Below are 16,587 nucleotides of genomic sequence, written 5' to 3' on the forward strand. Positions count from 1 at the left end.
TGCCTGGTTATGCCCATACTTTCCACCCAGCTCCTTTTTTCACAGAAGCCTATGCAACAGGTTCTTTGAATAAAAACGACCTATGAATAGAGGAAATGCATATGAATGAAAGGTCCGACCCCTCTACAAAGGACTCATCTCACTGAATGCAAATAATCTCTCTTGTGATGATTTTTGTATTTTTATTTAGGCTGTACTCATGCTTTAATGTAAACCCCCTCCCTTTTTTTTTCTCCTCCCACCAACCTCGTCTGTCCTCCTCCTGTCCATTCCACTTCCCTCTCTTTTCCAACTTCCTCCCACTCTCAAATATTCCTTCTTTCCAAAATCCATCCTTCCACAGCATGTCCTTGTTGCTCTTACATCCTTTCCCACTTTGTGAACTGTCACAAAATGTATTTCATTCTTACCATTCTTAACATAAAATATAAAACTTTTCACCATCACCACTTTTGCCCTTAGCAATGTCACTGCCATATAACCCAGATCACCTTCACCTTATACTCATTTTCATAATCATAGGTCATTTATTATTATTATTTTTCCATATATGCATTTAATGTCTTTTCATATTTATGTAAATTTATGGAAAGTGTATTAACATGGAATTCATTTTGTCAAGTGTTTTACAATGTATGTTCAAAACTAAATAAACAGAAAAAAATACCCTCTAATTTGAGGAAAAGTTATTCTTCATGGTATGCACCATGAAGTGCTTGAGAGTACCTTAAAGTATAACTAAAGGCAACATTTTTTTTGTTTTGGATAGAGTGGAGAAGGCTTAGAACATCTATCAGGGGTTATAACCCTCCCTTACTCTATCCAAAATCGATAGTTCTACTTAAGCATTAATAGCCAACCTTTCTTAAGCACTGCTTCCTCCCCCTGAAATAGAAAAACAGTCACAATTCAGAACAGACCAAATCCCATTTTTCCGGCTTAGACTGTTATAATTGTTCAAGCTTATCTTGCTCTGTTATCTGTACTTATCATTTTTAGGACCCCTGAAGTCTGACAGCTGCTACTAAGTCAACTGCTGGACACCAGACACTGTTTCTTTTCTACAGTGTGCAGTCAGGCAGTTGGTGTACATAGAAGCTTCAGGCCCCTTTCACACTGGGGTGGGAGCGGCATCGGAGGTAAAGTGCTCCAGGCTTTCACACTGGAGTGAATGGAGCGACTCTTTCAGGGCATTACAATGATATTTAGCATAAGTTGGCCTGAAATTATTTATAGTAATTTAAAAATAAAAAAATATTCAGATTCTTGCAAAAGCCTAATATGATGACTACAGATACGAGAAGTGTTCGATGTCTTAGAAAAGCAAGGTTCAGAGAACCCCCCCCCCCCCCCCAAGTGCATGTGGTACACTGTACTACAGATATATTGGCTACTGTACCAGTGCGTTGAGGTGTCATTATAAATGAAAAACATTGCAGCTTAGTGCACATCGTATTGTTTGTTCACATGTGTTGTTGTGACGTGTGGTAAAATGTTGATTTACTGCATGTTACCACAATGCATCAGTGTGAATGAGGTCTTAACCAAGGTAATTGCTGCCCCTCTGATGCTAGGAGCAGACAGAAAAATGACTGGAAGAATCTAGGCATGACCCATCAGTCTTTGTCCTTTGGGACCAATAACAGAATAAATGCAAGTTGGACCATGCTTAAAACCAATTTAGAGATGGACCTTTTAAGGTTGTATTTGCTAGAATATTGCCTGTGTAGTACTCAAAACCAGAAAGATAGTGGGTACTTGAGAACTAAATGCACGAGTAAGATGAAGGGGAATGGTCAGTTAGAAAATGTAAAGGTACTAATGGTAGCAGTATTTTGGTGCATGTGTTTGAATAATGTGAACTAATCTTGGCTTGATTTGACCCAGTAATATTCCTGATTATACTCTTTTTCTGAGAGACATTGTAAATTGAAATACTGGTGACGAAGTGTATGTCTCTGTAATAGTAGCAATCTAAAAGTGGGTAAGAAAGATGGTGCTATTGTCAGTGTAGAGTGTGATTGTGTGTAAGGAACCTTCAATCACTTTAGCCCCAGATTTGGCTGCTCAATGACCAGGCCATTTTTTGCGATACGGCACTGCATTCCTTTAACTGACAATTGCACGGTCGTGTACCCAAACATAATTGACATCTTTTTTTTTTCCACAATTAGAGCTTTCATTTGGTGGTATGTGATCACCTCTGTGTTTTTTATTTTTTGCACTATAAACAAAAGAATAGCGACAATTTAAAAAAAACACAATAACCTTTTACTTTTTGCTATAATAAATATCCCCAATTTTTTTTTTAAACACATTTTTTCCTCAGTTTAGTCCGATATGTATTCTCCATATTTATGGTAAAAAAAAATCACAATAAGCGTATATTGATTGGTTTGTGCAAAAGTTAGAGCGTCTACAAAATAGGGGATAGATTTATGGCATTTTTATTTTTATTATTTTTTTTTACTAGTAATGGTAGTGATCTGCGATTTTTATTGGGACTGTGATATTGCAGCGGACAAATTGGACACTTTTGACACATTTCTGTGTCCATTGACAATTATACAGCGATCAGTGCTATAAAAGTGCACTGATTACTGTATAAATGTCACTGGCAGGGAAGGGGTTAACACTAGGGGGCGATCAATGGGTTAACTGTGTTCTAATTGTAGGGGGGGTGGGACTATCTAGGAGGAGACAGATCGGTGTTCATACATAGTATGAACACACGATCTGTCTCCTCCCCCTGAGAGAGCCGGGATCTGTGTGTTTACACTCACAGATCCCAGTTCTTGCTCTGTCATGAGTGATCGCGGGTGCCCAGCGGTCATCATTCCCGTCGGGCACTCGCATCGGCTCTGAGCACATGCTGCGGGTACACGCCATGCGTGCACCCCTTGTGGCCAATAGGTGAAGTTATGTAAGGTAACGTTGTTTTGCCCAGCCATGCCATTCTGCTGCAGTAAAACTGCGGTGGCTAGTCATCAACCAGTTAAGTGATTCTATGCACTCTCTCCCACAGAGCCATACATCAACAACCTGTCTTCTCAAAGATTGGTTCTCCAGTCAAGAGACAGGGTATCTTTTTATGACATGAAGTGTTCTGTTAAAATAATAAGTCACTGATGTACAGTAGGAGAAAAACCAGAACCTGCTTCATATGTTCCTCCCTGAGGGAGCACAATACAATTGTCATGCATCTGAGATAATCCTGGCTAGAGAATATTTGGGAAGAAGTTCAGTTTCCTATTAAAATAATATTATAAGCAAATGTCAGCAAAGATTTTTGAAAGACAGATGTTGTCAAACAAATTTACTGTTCTTTTATGTTAAGTATTAGTTAATGCACCTGCTAATAGTCAGGAAGTCTGTATAGGATATTTTAGGTCCTAGGGTGGCATTTAAAAGGGTGTGCTGTAATCCTGAATGTACACTCATGCATCTGAATTAAAATGGATTAGATACATTTCTTTTTATTGTATCGAAGAGTGTTATCAAGAGTTTGAAATAACACTTTCCAAAATAGATTTTTTTTTTAACAAATTAAATGTTTAAGGCCCCTTTCACATGGATCGGATCAGTAATGATCCGTCCCGTGATGATCCGCTTGCTCAGTGGGGATCGCTCCGTTGTCCCCGCTGAGTCGGCGGACAACACACTGTGCAGGGACCCCCCTGTCAGCTTCCCCCTCTCCTCTATGGGGGATCGGATGAACACGGACCGTCTGTCCGTGTTCATCCAATCCGCTCTGCAGACGGATAGAAAAATAGGATTTTCCCCCATCTGCAGAATCGGACAATAGCGGAGGCGGACGATAGCGGGTGTCTGCGGATGTTTATCCGCAGACACCCGCTATCCCATAGAAATGCATGTACTGTATGTCCGTATTTCATCCGCAAACGGATGGATGAAATACGGACATAATGTCTGCATGTGTGAAAGGGGCCTAAGGATTTGTTTTAGTTCAATTTATAATTCTTTATAAAAGGTTGCTCAAAGCATCAATTCTGGTTTAGCCAAAAATAACATGCCTGTTTTTTGAGTAGCATACATTTTATTAGGATTTATTTTGAATGGAGTGATTCATTCATTTCTACTTTTTGGATCGTCTCCTTGACTTTTATTGGGATGACTTTTATTGAATGAGATGGGTCCAGTGAAATTTTTCCATTTCCTCAACTGATTCAATCCTGAGACTTTTTAAGGGGACTCTGGTAGTGAAATCCCCCTATACCTCCAGAATTGTTGTGGCTTTCCACTCCTATTTTCTATAAAAATTCTATTATTATTTCACCTATATATTTAACTGGAAACCTAAAACCCACAGTGTAGGCAGAAAGTCAAGACTCTAATGCAGCCTTTCTCAGCCTTTGTAACATGGAGGAACCCTTGAAATAACTTTCCAATCCTAGGGAACCCTTGCTAATTATTACAATTTGTACAACTCCTGGTGCATTCGTGTCATGGTCAGTGGGAAGAACATTCTTTACTTTTTTAGTTGGTAAGAATCCCTCTTTCAGATAGTCAAAAGGATAATTGGTGGTAGTGGGAATGTATCTGAGGGTAAGAAACTTGCTCAGGAAACCCCATAAACTCTGGAGTAGGGATGAGCCGAACACCCCCCGGTTTGGTTCGCACCAGAACTTTCGAACGGACCTCAAATTCGTACGAACTTTAGAAAACCCCATTGAAGTCTATGGGACTCGAACGTTCGAAATTAAAAGTGCTAATTTTAACGGCTAATATGCAAGATGCTGTCCTAAAAAGGGTTTGGGGACCTGGCTCCTACCCCAGGGGACATGGGTCAATGCCTAAAATGTTTTTAAAAATGGCCGTTTTGGCGGTAGCACTGATTTTAATGACGATTAAAATGAAAAAAAAAAAGTAAAATATTCCTTTAAATATCGTGTCTGGGGGGTGTCTGTAGTATGCCTGTGAAGTGCCACGTGTTTCCCGTGTTTAGAACAGTCCCTGCACAAAATTACATTAAACGGAAATAACATCATTTAAAACTGCTTGCGGTTTTAATGTTATATCTGGTTCCTGCAATATGGTTGAAAATCATTGAGAAAAATGGCATGGGTAGCCCTCCCTGCCCATTACCAGCCCCTTTGGGTCTTGTACGCATATTAAGGGGAACCCCATACCCATATTAAAAAAAGGAAATGCGTGTGGCCCCCAGGCCCTATATACTCAGAACAGCAGTTTACAGGCGGTGCAAACAAGACAGGGACTGTGTAGGTTTGTTGTGTTAAGTTGAATCTGTTTGTAATTTTCAACTGGTAAATTTTTAAAGTGTAGCTCCAGTCAAAAAAAACAATTTTTAATCTTTTTAGAAAACATAGGGAAGGGTTATCACCCCTGTATAATTTGTTTTGTCGTCCATCTTTTTTCATCTCACTTGCTGTTGTCTCCTTCCGTTTGCAAGTAGGAGATGTTTGTAAGTTGGATGTTTGAAAGTAGGGGCCTGCCCTATATGCTCTGCAGAAATGGCAGAACAAGGTGTTGGTTTTGCCAAAACATTGTATGCCCTCAAAGTGACTCTTAGTGGGCGCTGGAGCGCCCTGCTGTGAACGATTATTTCAAGAATTGTAATTACATGCCATTGTTGAACAGTGGTAGAAAAATTGACCTTTGGTGGTTGTGGTGCTGGTGCCACAACACTATAAGTCCTCAAAGTTACTCTGGGTGGGCACAGGAACGGGCCCTCCTGTGAAATATTATATCAAGAATTGTAATTACATGTCCCTGTTAAACAGGGGCAGAAAAATTGGGCCTTAGGCACTGGTGCTGGTGCCACGACACTGCAACCTCTCCCATATACTCTAGTTTTATTGCAGGAATTAGCCCTGCTGCAAAGCATTGCATCAAAAATTGTAATTAAACGCGCCTGTTAAACAGGGGCTGAAAAATTGGGCCTTAGGCACTGGTGCTGGTGCCATGACACTGCAACCTCTCCCATATACTCTAGTTTTATTGCAGGAATTAGCATTGCATCAAAAATTGTAATTAAACGCCCCTGTTAACCTCTTGGGATCCGCGCTATTGCCAAATGACGGCATTAGCGCGGATCTACTGAGGGGCGCGCGCGCGGCGCGCTCTGTGATCGGCGAGTCCGTGAGGCTCGCCTGATCACCGATCCGTGCAAGGGGTCGATCCCGACCCCTTATCACGTGATCAGCTGTCAGCCAATGACAGCTGATCATGTGATAGAACGGAGCCGGTAATCGGCTATTATTCCTCCTCGCGCTGACAGCGCGAGGAGAGAAAAAAAAAGCCGATCACCGGCGGCCGTGATCGGGACATCAGTCCCGATCACGGCCAGCAATACAGCTGACCACCTGCCCCCTGCCAGTGCCCACCTGCCCACCGCAGTGCCATCCTGAATAAAAGTAAGTGCCCCCATCAGTGCCCCCCAGCAGTGCCCATAGTGCCCACAGTGCCACCCACAGTGCCACCCACAGTGCCACCCACAGTGCCATCCAGCAGTGCCACCAACAGTGCCACCCACAGTGCCCACAATGTGCCTCAAAGGTGCTGCACCCCAGTGCCGCCCATCAGTGCCCAGCAGTGCCGCCCATCAGTGCCCAGCAGTGCCGCCCATCAGTGCCCAGCAGTGCCACCTATCAGAGCCACCTATCAGTGCCACCTATCAGTGCCCATCAGTCCCATCTATCAGTGGTACCTATCAGTGCCCATCCGCGCCACCCATCCGTGCCACTTATCCGTGCCACCCATCCATGCCATCTTATCTGTGCCCATCTTTGCCCATCAGTGCCGCCTTATCTGTGCCCATCGGTGCCGCCTTATCTGTGCCTATTAGTGCCGCCTTAACTATGCCTATCAGTGCCCACCAGTGCAGCCCATCAGTGCCCACCAATGCAGCCCATCAGTGCCCACCAATGCAGCCCATCAGTGCCCACCAATGCAGCCATCAGTGCCGCCTAATCAGCGCACTTCAATGAAGGAGAAAAATGACCCGTTTGCAAAATTTTATAACAAACTATTAAAACATGATTTTTTTTTTTTTTTTTTTTGCATCTTTTTTTGTTTGTTTAGCAAAAAATAAAACTCCGAGCTGTAACTAAATACCACCAAAAGAAAGCTCTATTTGTGGGAAAAAAATGATAAAAATTTCATTTGGGTACAGTGTTGTATGCCCGCGCAATTGTCATTCAAAATGCATCAGCGCTGAAAGCTGAAAATTGGTCTGGAACTGAGGGGGGTTTAAGTGCCCAGTAAGCAAGTGGTTAAACAGGGGCAGAAAAATTGGGCCTTAGGCACTGGTGCTGGTGCCACCACACTGCAACCTCTCCCATATACTCTAGTTTTATTGCAGGAATTAGCCCTGCTGCAAAGCATTGCATCAAAAATTGTAATTAAACGCCCCTGTTAAACAGGGGCAGAAAAATTGGGCCTTAGGCACTGGTGCTGGTGCCACCACACTGCAACCTCTCCCATATACTCTAGTTTTATTGCAGGAATTAGCCCTGCTGCAAAGCATTGCATCAAAAATTGTAATTAAACGCCCCTGTTAAACAGGGGCTGAAAAATTGGGCCTTAGGCACTGGTGCTGGTGCCACCACACTGCAACCTCTCCCATATACTCTAGTTTTATTGCAGGAATTAGCCCTGCTGCAAAGCATTGCATCAAAAATTGTAATTAAATGCCCCTGTTAAACAGGGGCAGAAAAATTGGGCCTTAGGCACTGGTGCTGGTGCCACCACACTGCAGCCTCTCCCATATACTCTAGTTTTATTGCAGGAATTAGCCCTGCTGCAAAGCATTGCATCAAAAATTGTAATTAAACGCCCCTGTTAAACAGGGGCAGAAAAATTGGGCTGATTGCATCACCCAGAACCAGAAATGTTCTTCCAACATATCAGCGGAGGAGGAAGAGGATAGACAATCAACATAACAGGACAGTCACTCAGCATCAGCATAGGCAGTCTTGAAGGGATGCGATATTTAAAAAAAAATTATTCGGTTACATCAGCTTCAGGTGCTTGGTAGCAGTGGGTGATCCAAGACTGATTCATCTTGATGAAGGTCAGTCGATCAACTGATTCGGTGGACAGGCACACCCTGTGATCGGTAACAAAGCCACCAGCAGCACTGAAGGTGCGTTCGGAAAGAACGCTGGATGCAGGACAGGCCAGTAGCTCAATTGCATACTGTGCAAGCTCTGGCCAGTGATCCATCCTCAAGACCCAGTAAGCCAGAGGATTTTCGGTGGGAAAGATGTCCAAGTCTGACTTTGCCCCTAGGTATTCCTGAACCATGTAAATCGGACGCTGGCGATGGTTGCTGGAACCGATCATACCTTGGGGCTGCGGACTAAAAAATTGTCTGAAAGCATCAGTCAGACGGCCACCTTCTCCACCACTCCTTCTGAGTGATGCCTCAGCAACACGTTGTCCAGGACCAGGAGTTTGTAACCTCCCAGTCTCTGGGAACGCGTTGCACAGACCTTTCTGCAAGGCCTCCTTGAGATGTCTCATCCTCTGCTCCCTCTGCGATGGCAAGATAAGGTTGGCAACCTTACCCTTGTACCGTGGATCAAGGAGAGTGGCCAGCCAGTAATGGTCCCTCTCCTTGATCCGAAGAATATGAGGATCCTTCCGCAGGCTTTGCAGGATCAGGGAGGCCATGCAGCGTAGGTTAGCTGAGGCATTCGGTCCGGAGTCCTCTGGGTCACTAAGGACAACATGATCCGCAGCTACCTCCTCCCAGCCACGTACAAGTCCACGGGTTTCTTGGGACTGTAAATCATCCCTACAAGACTGCTGCTGCTGCTGCTGCTGATGCTGAGTGCCAGCCTCCACCTCCATGCTGGCACAATCATCCTCCTCCTCCTCTTCCTCCTCCTCATCATCTTCCTGTGTGATGGGTGGCACAGCAGGAACACTGTCTGGATAAAGGGGGCCTTGAGAGGCAAGGAAGTCCTCCTCTTCCTGCCTCTGTTCTGCCTCAAGTGCCCTGTCCATTATTCCATGCAACGTATGCTCCAAGAGGTGGACAAGAGGTACGGTGTCACTGATGCATGCACTGTCAGTGCTCACCATCCTTGTGGCCTCCTCAAATGGTGACAGGACAGTGCATGCATCCCTGATCATGCCCCACTGGCGTGGTGAGAAAAAACCGAGCTCCCCTGACCCTGTCCTGGTGCCGTAGTCGCACAGGTACTCATTGATGGCCCTCTGCTGCGTGTGCAGCTGCTGCAGCATGGCCAACGTTGAGTTCCACCTGGTGGGCATGTCACATATAAGGCGGTTCTTGGGCAGGTTCAACTCCTTTTGGAGCTCAGCCAGCCAAGCACAGGCATTAAGTGATCGGCGGAAATGCACACAGACTTTCCTGGCCTGCTTCAGGACATCCTGTAAGCCCGGGTACCTGCCCAAGAACCGCTGCAACACCAGGTTAAGAACGTGAGCTACACAGGGCACATGGGTCAGTTGTCCCTGTCGGAGGGCGGAGAGGAGGTTGGTGCCATTGTCGCAAACCACCATTCCTGGCTTAAGCTGGCATGGCGTCAACCACCTCTCGGCCTGCCCCTGCAGAGCTGACAAAACATCCGCCCCAGTGTGGTTCCTGCCCCCCAAACAAACCAGCGCAAGCACGGCGTGGCATCGTTTTGCCTGCGTACTTGCGTAGCCCCTGGAACGCCTACGGAGCACCGCTGGTTCTGAGGACAGAGCACTGGAAGAGGCCATGGAGGAAGAAGAAGAGGAGGGGGTGGAGGAGAGAGGTGTGTCACAACCAATAGTAGCATTTTGGAGGCGTGGTGGCGGAACAACCTCCAACACTACTGCACCTTGTCCTGCATCCTTCCCAGCTGCCAGAAGAGTGACCCAATGGGCCGTGAAAGACAGGTAACGTCCCTGTCCATGCCTGCTGGACCATGAGTCAGCGGTAATATGCACCTTACCGCTAGCCGCCCTGTCCAGCGAGGCAAGGACATTGCCTTCCACATGCCAGTAGAGAGCCGGAATCACCTTCCGTGAGAAAAAGTGGCATTTGGGGACCTGCCACTGAGGAACCGCACATTGTACAAACTCACGGAAGGGGGCCGAGTCTACCAACTGAAAAGGCAGCAGTTGAAGTGCTAGCAATTTAGCCAAGCTAGCATTCAACCGCTGGGCATGTGGATGGCTGGGAGTGAACTTCTTTCGCCGGTCCAGCAGCTGGGGCAGGGACAGGGACATTTGCCTGCTATAATCGGACGTGGGTGTACTGCTAGCAGAGTGCCCGGAAGCACTTGGCTGTGACACACCTAATTCTACACCTTCATTCCTCTCAGAGCAGGTTTTAGAGAGGACTGAAGGTCTAGTGGGGTTGGAGATGCCAGCTGATGAGGAGCAAGGAGAGGTCCGCTTTGTTCTTTGGTGTGGGTCTTTGAGGTACGCTTGCCAACGAGCTGCATGGCAGGTCAACATATGTCTGGTCAGGCATGTGGTGCCCAAGCGGCTGATGTTTTGGCCACGCGAGATACGCTTGAGATATATGTTGCAAATAGCAGCGGTGCGATCTGATGCACTCGTCTCAAAAAAGGCCCACACCAAAGAACTTTTAGAATAACGCGCAGAGGCAGCGCCCTGCACAGGCGGAGCTCTGCGGTGTGATTCAGTCGGTGTGCTGCCCCTAAGCTGGCCCCCGGAGGGCATCCTGCCTCGTTGGACATGTGCCTCCTCCTCCTCTCTCCTACCAGGCACCCACGTGGAGTCAGTGCCCTCATCATCCCCTCCCTCTTCATCGCTGTAGCAAACCTGGCAGTATGCTGCAGCTTGTGGAACATGACTGCCAGATTGCTGTCCTTCTTGAGCATCCCCTCTCTCTGCATTCACGCTACTGCCTTCCTCTAGCTGAGTATCATCATCAGAGCCTACAAAACACTGGGCATCCTCCTGGAGCATGTACCCAACACTGTGCTCAAAGAGTTCAGGAGACTCCTCAGGAGGACGTGGTGGGTCTAGGGAAGGAGTCACTGATGATGACATTGAGAGGAGGGAAGACGATGCATTGGCAGCTGCTTTGCTAGTACCCTGAGACTGGGTGAGACAGGATGAGGAGGATAAAGAGGGCTTGGTCATCCACTCTACCAAGTCGTTGGCATGTTGCGGCTCAACATGTCCAGCTGCCGAAAAGAAGGACAAGCGTGTCCCATGGCCACGTGCTGATGATGACGATGCACCGCATCCACGACCAGCACTGTTGTCTCTAGACACAGAGCCTGCTTGCCCTCTTTTATCAGCTCGCGCCTGTCTGCCTCTCCTTGCTGGCCTTCCAGACATGGTAATGGCCTGAAGGGAGTAGGGAAAAACAGCAATTGGGTAGTGTATATTGTGCTGGAGGCACACAACACCCACTAACTCCTGCAGATGCCTTTATTATAGAATACCAGCAATAAAGGGTAAATACAGATGTATACTGTGTTGTGCTGGAGGCACACACAACTTCCAATAACTCCTGCAGATGGCTCAAATAGAGAAGAACTATGTAGGTGGATATAGCGTACTGGGTACAGAGCACGCAGACAGCACGCACAAGCTCCTAACACTGACTGCAAGCTCTATTATAAAAGATAGATATATCGCTAGCTATATAGGTGAATATAGCGGTGTATACTGCGGTCAGGGCACGCAGACAACAACCACTACAGAAGAGCAAGATCGAAAAATCGGCCGATAACGATCGGTGTATACTGTGTTGAAGGTACACAGAACACCCACTAACTGCTTCAGACACCAACACACTACACAAGGCCGCCGCGCTGGCGGCCTTATATAGTGTGGGGCGTGTACTACACAGCCTGAGCTATGATTGGCCACAGGCATCCTGCCTGTGGCCAATCATGGCTCTCCTTGCTGCCGGCGCTGTGATTGGCCAAGCATGCGGGGTCACAGTGCATGCTTGGCCAATCATGAGCCAGCAATGCACTGCGCCATCGCAGTGCATTGTGGGCCGTAAGCGCCACACGAATTTGGCGCAAACGGCCCATAACGTTCGGAATTCGCCGAACAGCCAATGTTCGAGTCGAACGTATGTTCGACTCGAACACGAAGCTCATCCCTACTCTGGAGTAATACTAGGGTTCCATTAAGTCCTGGTTGAGAAAGGCTGCTGTAATGGTATGAGTACCATTGTGCACAAAGTTCTGGAGTATGTTTTGATTGAGGTTCTTTTGATTTTAGTTACCCTTTTTGCAACCTGTTTATGAGATATTGAATATATTTGGATGTGTGAGTGTAATGAATTACATTTTTTTTTTGCACTCTATGATTTGTATAGAGAAATAACATATTGTGTATTCTATATTGAGCACAAAATAATATGTTTCATACATGACAGGGAATGTCTTATCTGCACTCCAGCAAAACTGAGGTCCATGGCCACTTAAAGTCAACAAACTGTGTTGTAGACAGCCGTATGGTGGTAAAAATAACAGACTTTCTTGGAAACACTATTCTATGTCCTAAAAAAGGTAAATCATCTTAATACTAATTTATAGCTTGTTAGAGTGACTGTTGTTGTTGCTGTTTCTACTTGCTTTCCTTTGTACAAAAAAAAAATATTTACAGTATGTCTTTTCTCTTATTTCAAGTCTCCATGAAAAATAACACAGGCAGCAATAAAACAGCCTGACAAAGGTTTTAGTTCATCTCTACTTGAACTGAAATTTAAAATGTTTGGATTAGAGGTAGACATTTGAAGTAAGCCTGTCAGATCCACCAAAGTGTATAAACTAACATCACTGGTAAAGTATTACCCCCACAGGGCCACAGCCTGTCTTTAAGGCTGGCCACAGATTATGCTAATCGGTGTTGATGGGCGATTCTGTGTTGATGGGGGAATCCCTTCTGCAGCACTACTGCAATCAAAATACAATGATCACTGCGTGTGGCTTTTAGGGACTGACAGTGATCAAATAAAAAAAAAAAAAAGACAGGCAGATACAACCAGCCTGACCAAAGGTGGATCAAAATTTGGCCAGTTCCTGCTGGCCGGCTTAAAGGGTAAGTTCACGTTTGTACACTTTTTTTTCTAAATTCCAGCTCCTCTGTGCACCAATATAGCATTCAAAAAGGTTATTGCCAACTAATTGGAAAAGAGCTAGTTCAGATCCACATCCCTAGTACAACATGTAAAAACCGAGTTCCTCGAAGAGTAGGACTTTAATTACAAATTCTTTACAACAAATTAATACTATATTAACAAGGTTAATACAATTGAAACACATGATTAAGACGAGAGCAGACATGGAGGACAAGCAATTGGAAAAAGAGCCCAAATCAACTGTGGGAAAGACAGAAGAAATCCAATGCATTTCAACAAATGAGGTTGAGGTCTTCGTCTGGGAAAATCATCTGAAGCTTTCCAGATAAATACAATCTATAATATCAATAAACACATAATTATAACCACAATTTGAAATTATAGTATGACATAACTTATATCATAAAAAAAATGTGAATGCAAGTATCCATACTGACCTCACGATCATAGCCCAAAGAATGAAAGGAAACCGAGACACCAAAACAGCTCCATGTGGCCAGAGCAGGAAGGGACTAAGCCGTGTCCACATCAGAAACCCCCCACATCTGAGTCTGCCTCCCAAAGAGGGGCCAGAGCAGTGTCAAGGGAAAACCCAACAAGAATCTAAATATATACACAAAAACAAGAGGAAAGGAATACACAGTAAATAGGTTATAGTGTAAGACAAATTAATACACTATTATCCTCCAAAAAGATGTTGATAACCATACCTATCACTTGAGGGTATGTGAAATGAGTCTATCACTATGGGCGTTAATCCATAAATGGCTACTGAAGTTCAAACAATGCTGTGCCGTGGTTGAGGTCATAAGAGCAGAAAATGCTAAAAAAATATTCAGCAAATATCCAGGGGAAAACTGAATAGTCAACAGCCCAACCTAAAATGAAGAATGACATATATTTATATAGTACCATAGAATATTGAAAGTTAGTAGGCCCCAAGCAACAGAGAAGTATCACATACCTTGTGGATATCATAAAGGTAGCAGTTCCTTGTGTTTCTGGAAAGATACTTGGAGCATAGGGAGCTGCGTGCTTTTATGTGGTGGCCATAATGGAGAAGGGGGGTGTGGTGAATGATGTCATCTAAGGGTCTTCCCTGGCTACAGCTCCATGATTGGCCCACCTGAGCTGATGGAGCACCACACCACGCCACCGACACAGGTCGCTGATCGCTGGGTCACGGCGCCGCCCGCAAACCACGCCATTGTGAGAAACTGACACGAATTACATCATCGCGAGCAGACACCAGACCCAATTATGACACACACAGGACAGAAGGCACACAGAGGCAAACCACGCACCGTCACCGCCCCTCATGGCTCGGCTGTGAAGGTTAAAGAGCAGGCAACAGGACTGAGAACAGATATGGCTAAAATGAATGGGCATATGATAGAATGAAAAGCCCAAAATACAAGCAATAGATGCCCAGAAGGAAACAAAGAAGGACAAATAAAGTACAGAATTTTTAAAGCTGTAAGATATGGAGACCCAGCCATACATTAATGACAATATACATTATCCAAGACCTATGATTTAAGTATTAAACAAAAACATTGGTAAATTAACAACCCAGTACTGTATATGATGGCAAAAATGTAGTTCAGGCGATTGTTGGAAAAAATATACATGTAAGTGGCTGATAAATTGATGGATGGGTCAAAACCGGTCAGCTATGGAGGCTAGTTGTTTTCAGGACCCCCCCCCCCCCCCCCCCCGCAGACAAATCCTTGCAAAAAGGGCTTGTAAGATATTGTCTCGTTCAGGCCAGGGAATGTAGTGGCATTGAGTCTAAAGATCCAGCATTGTTCCCGCTGTAACAGTGACTTGTTCCAGTCCCCACCTCTAAGGCCTGGGTGTACTCTATCAAGTATTAAGAATTTAAGCCGTGGGAAAGAACCTCCATGGAACTGAGTAACATGAGGCCCAAGTGGCAGATCTGGATTGCACGATTGCATGCTAACAATGTGATGATATGCTCTCTGCCAGAATCCCATTTTGGTCTTTCCCATGTAGAAATGGAAAAAAATCACACTGTAGTAGGTAAACAAAGCCTTGTGTTTGACAATTAGCATAATGCCTAGGTGTGAATTTGACTTGGTTGGGAAGAGCTATGTGCGTGGAGGTGTTCATATATTGACAATACCCACACTCCCCACATCTAAAGGTGTCTGGCCTTTTATAGGGATCCCTACTGCCCCCTCTGAACTCACTCGAGACCAATTTGTCTCTTAGAGATCTAGTGTAAAAGCCGGACGTTCAAGGACACAAGAACCGGCTATCGGATCAAGTGTTAGAACGTGACAGTATTTGTTAATAATTTGTCTAAGATGTTCCTGCTGGTTAGAAAACCGAGTAATGATCCTAAGTCAGTTAGTGTCAGGTTTGAGTTTTGATTTTGTATAACAGTTTGTCAGGGCTGGGCTCAGCCTTTACATCTCTGAGCTGGCCGCTCAGCTGTCGGCTAATTGCCAGCTCCTATCTTTCCACAGTGACTCAGTTGTTGATGATATCCTGCTCATCAGTCGTGCCTACTTAAGCTGTCCTGCCCAGGTGATCTCTGCCTTCGCCTTGGTCACATCTCTAGAGAGGCTCTCCTGTGTTCCTGTTAAAGATTTTCTTGGCTGACATTCCTTCTGGCTCCAGATCCTGCTTGCTGTTCTACTACGCTCATCTCTGGCTCCCTGACATTTTGGCTTGTCTGACTATCCGTTCCAGTTCCTGAACTCTGGCTATGTTTTGACTATGTTTACTCTGTTTACCTTTTTTTATTATTATTAAACAAGTGAGATTTAACTATATTTCTGTCTCCGTCTGATTCATGGTTTCTGACAGTAGGCGATGGCCATGAATTCAGAAGATGCAGTCAATCCACTTGTTGGTAATATTTTTTCCAGATTCGATGAGCAGGATCACCGCATGGATCAGTTTGCCATGGCGTTACAAAGGCTCCTGAGTTGCACAGCTCAACTGGAATCTCCCACCGTGGCTGCTCTGTTAGAACCTGTGTTGCAGGCCGTTCCTGCTGCTGTTCTTGTTTCTGTGCAGGCACCTGCCTCGAGTATTACCTCTATAAGAGGTATCTCTGGCTCCCTGACTTTTTGGCTTGTCTGACTATCCATTCCAGTTCCTGAACGCTAGCTATGTTTTGACTACGTTTACACTGTTTATCTTTTTTATTATTAAACAAGTAAGATTTACTGTAACTGTACTTCTGTCTCAGTCTGATTCATGGTTTCTGACACAGTTCTTGCCTGGTTTTTAAAGCAGCTTTTTTAAAAGCTCACTTAAGGCACTTATTAGAGTGCCCACAAGCTGGGAGTCTAACCCTCAGTTTGTCTGCTTCCTCTTTAAATGTATTATCATTTGAGCGGTTTCCTCTAATACGAAGATATTGGCCCAAGGGGATGGATTTAACCAGACTACTGGGATGGAAGCTAGTGCCATGTAAAATGCTTTTATCGGCAGTTGGTTTACGATAAAGGCTACTGGACATGAAACCATCTTGGTCAATATGGACCTCTAGAAAC

General features: G+C 45.1%; 1 protein-coding gene across 1 annotated transcript in view; it reads left to right on the top strand.

The window, feature by feature from the left end:
- The window catches only part of GUCY2C (guanylate cyclase 2C), a 1,344,189-nt gene that overhangs the window by 704,609 nt on the left and 622,993 nt on the right, over positions 1-16,587 (top strand). The window contains exon 17 of the mRNA XM_077452503.1: positions 12,353-12,485. Within this exon, the coding sequence (XP_077308629.1) occupies positions 12,353-12,485 (133 nt within the window). The remainder of the gene's footprint in view (positions 1-12,352; positions 12,486-16,587) is intronic.

The sequence above is a fragment of the Lithobates pipiens genome, unplaced genomic scaffold (assembly GCF_037356315.1).
Source record: "Lithobates pipiens isolate NorthernLeopardFrog02 unplaced genomic scaffold, aLitPip1_a1.2 Scaffold_23, whole genome shotgun sequence".
Taxonomy (NCBI): domain Eukaryota; kingdom Metazoa; phylum Chordata; class Amphibia; order Anura; family Ranidae; genus Lithobates; species Lithobates pipiens.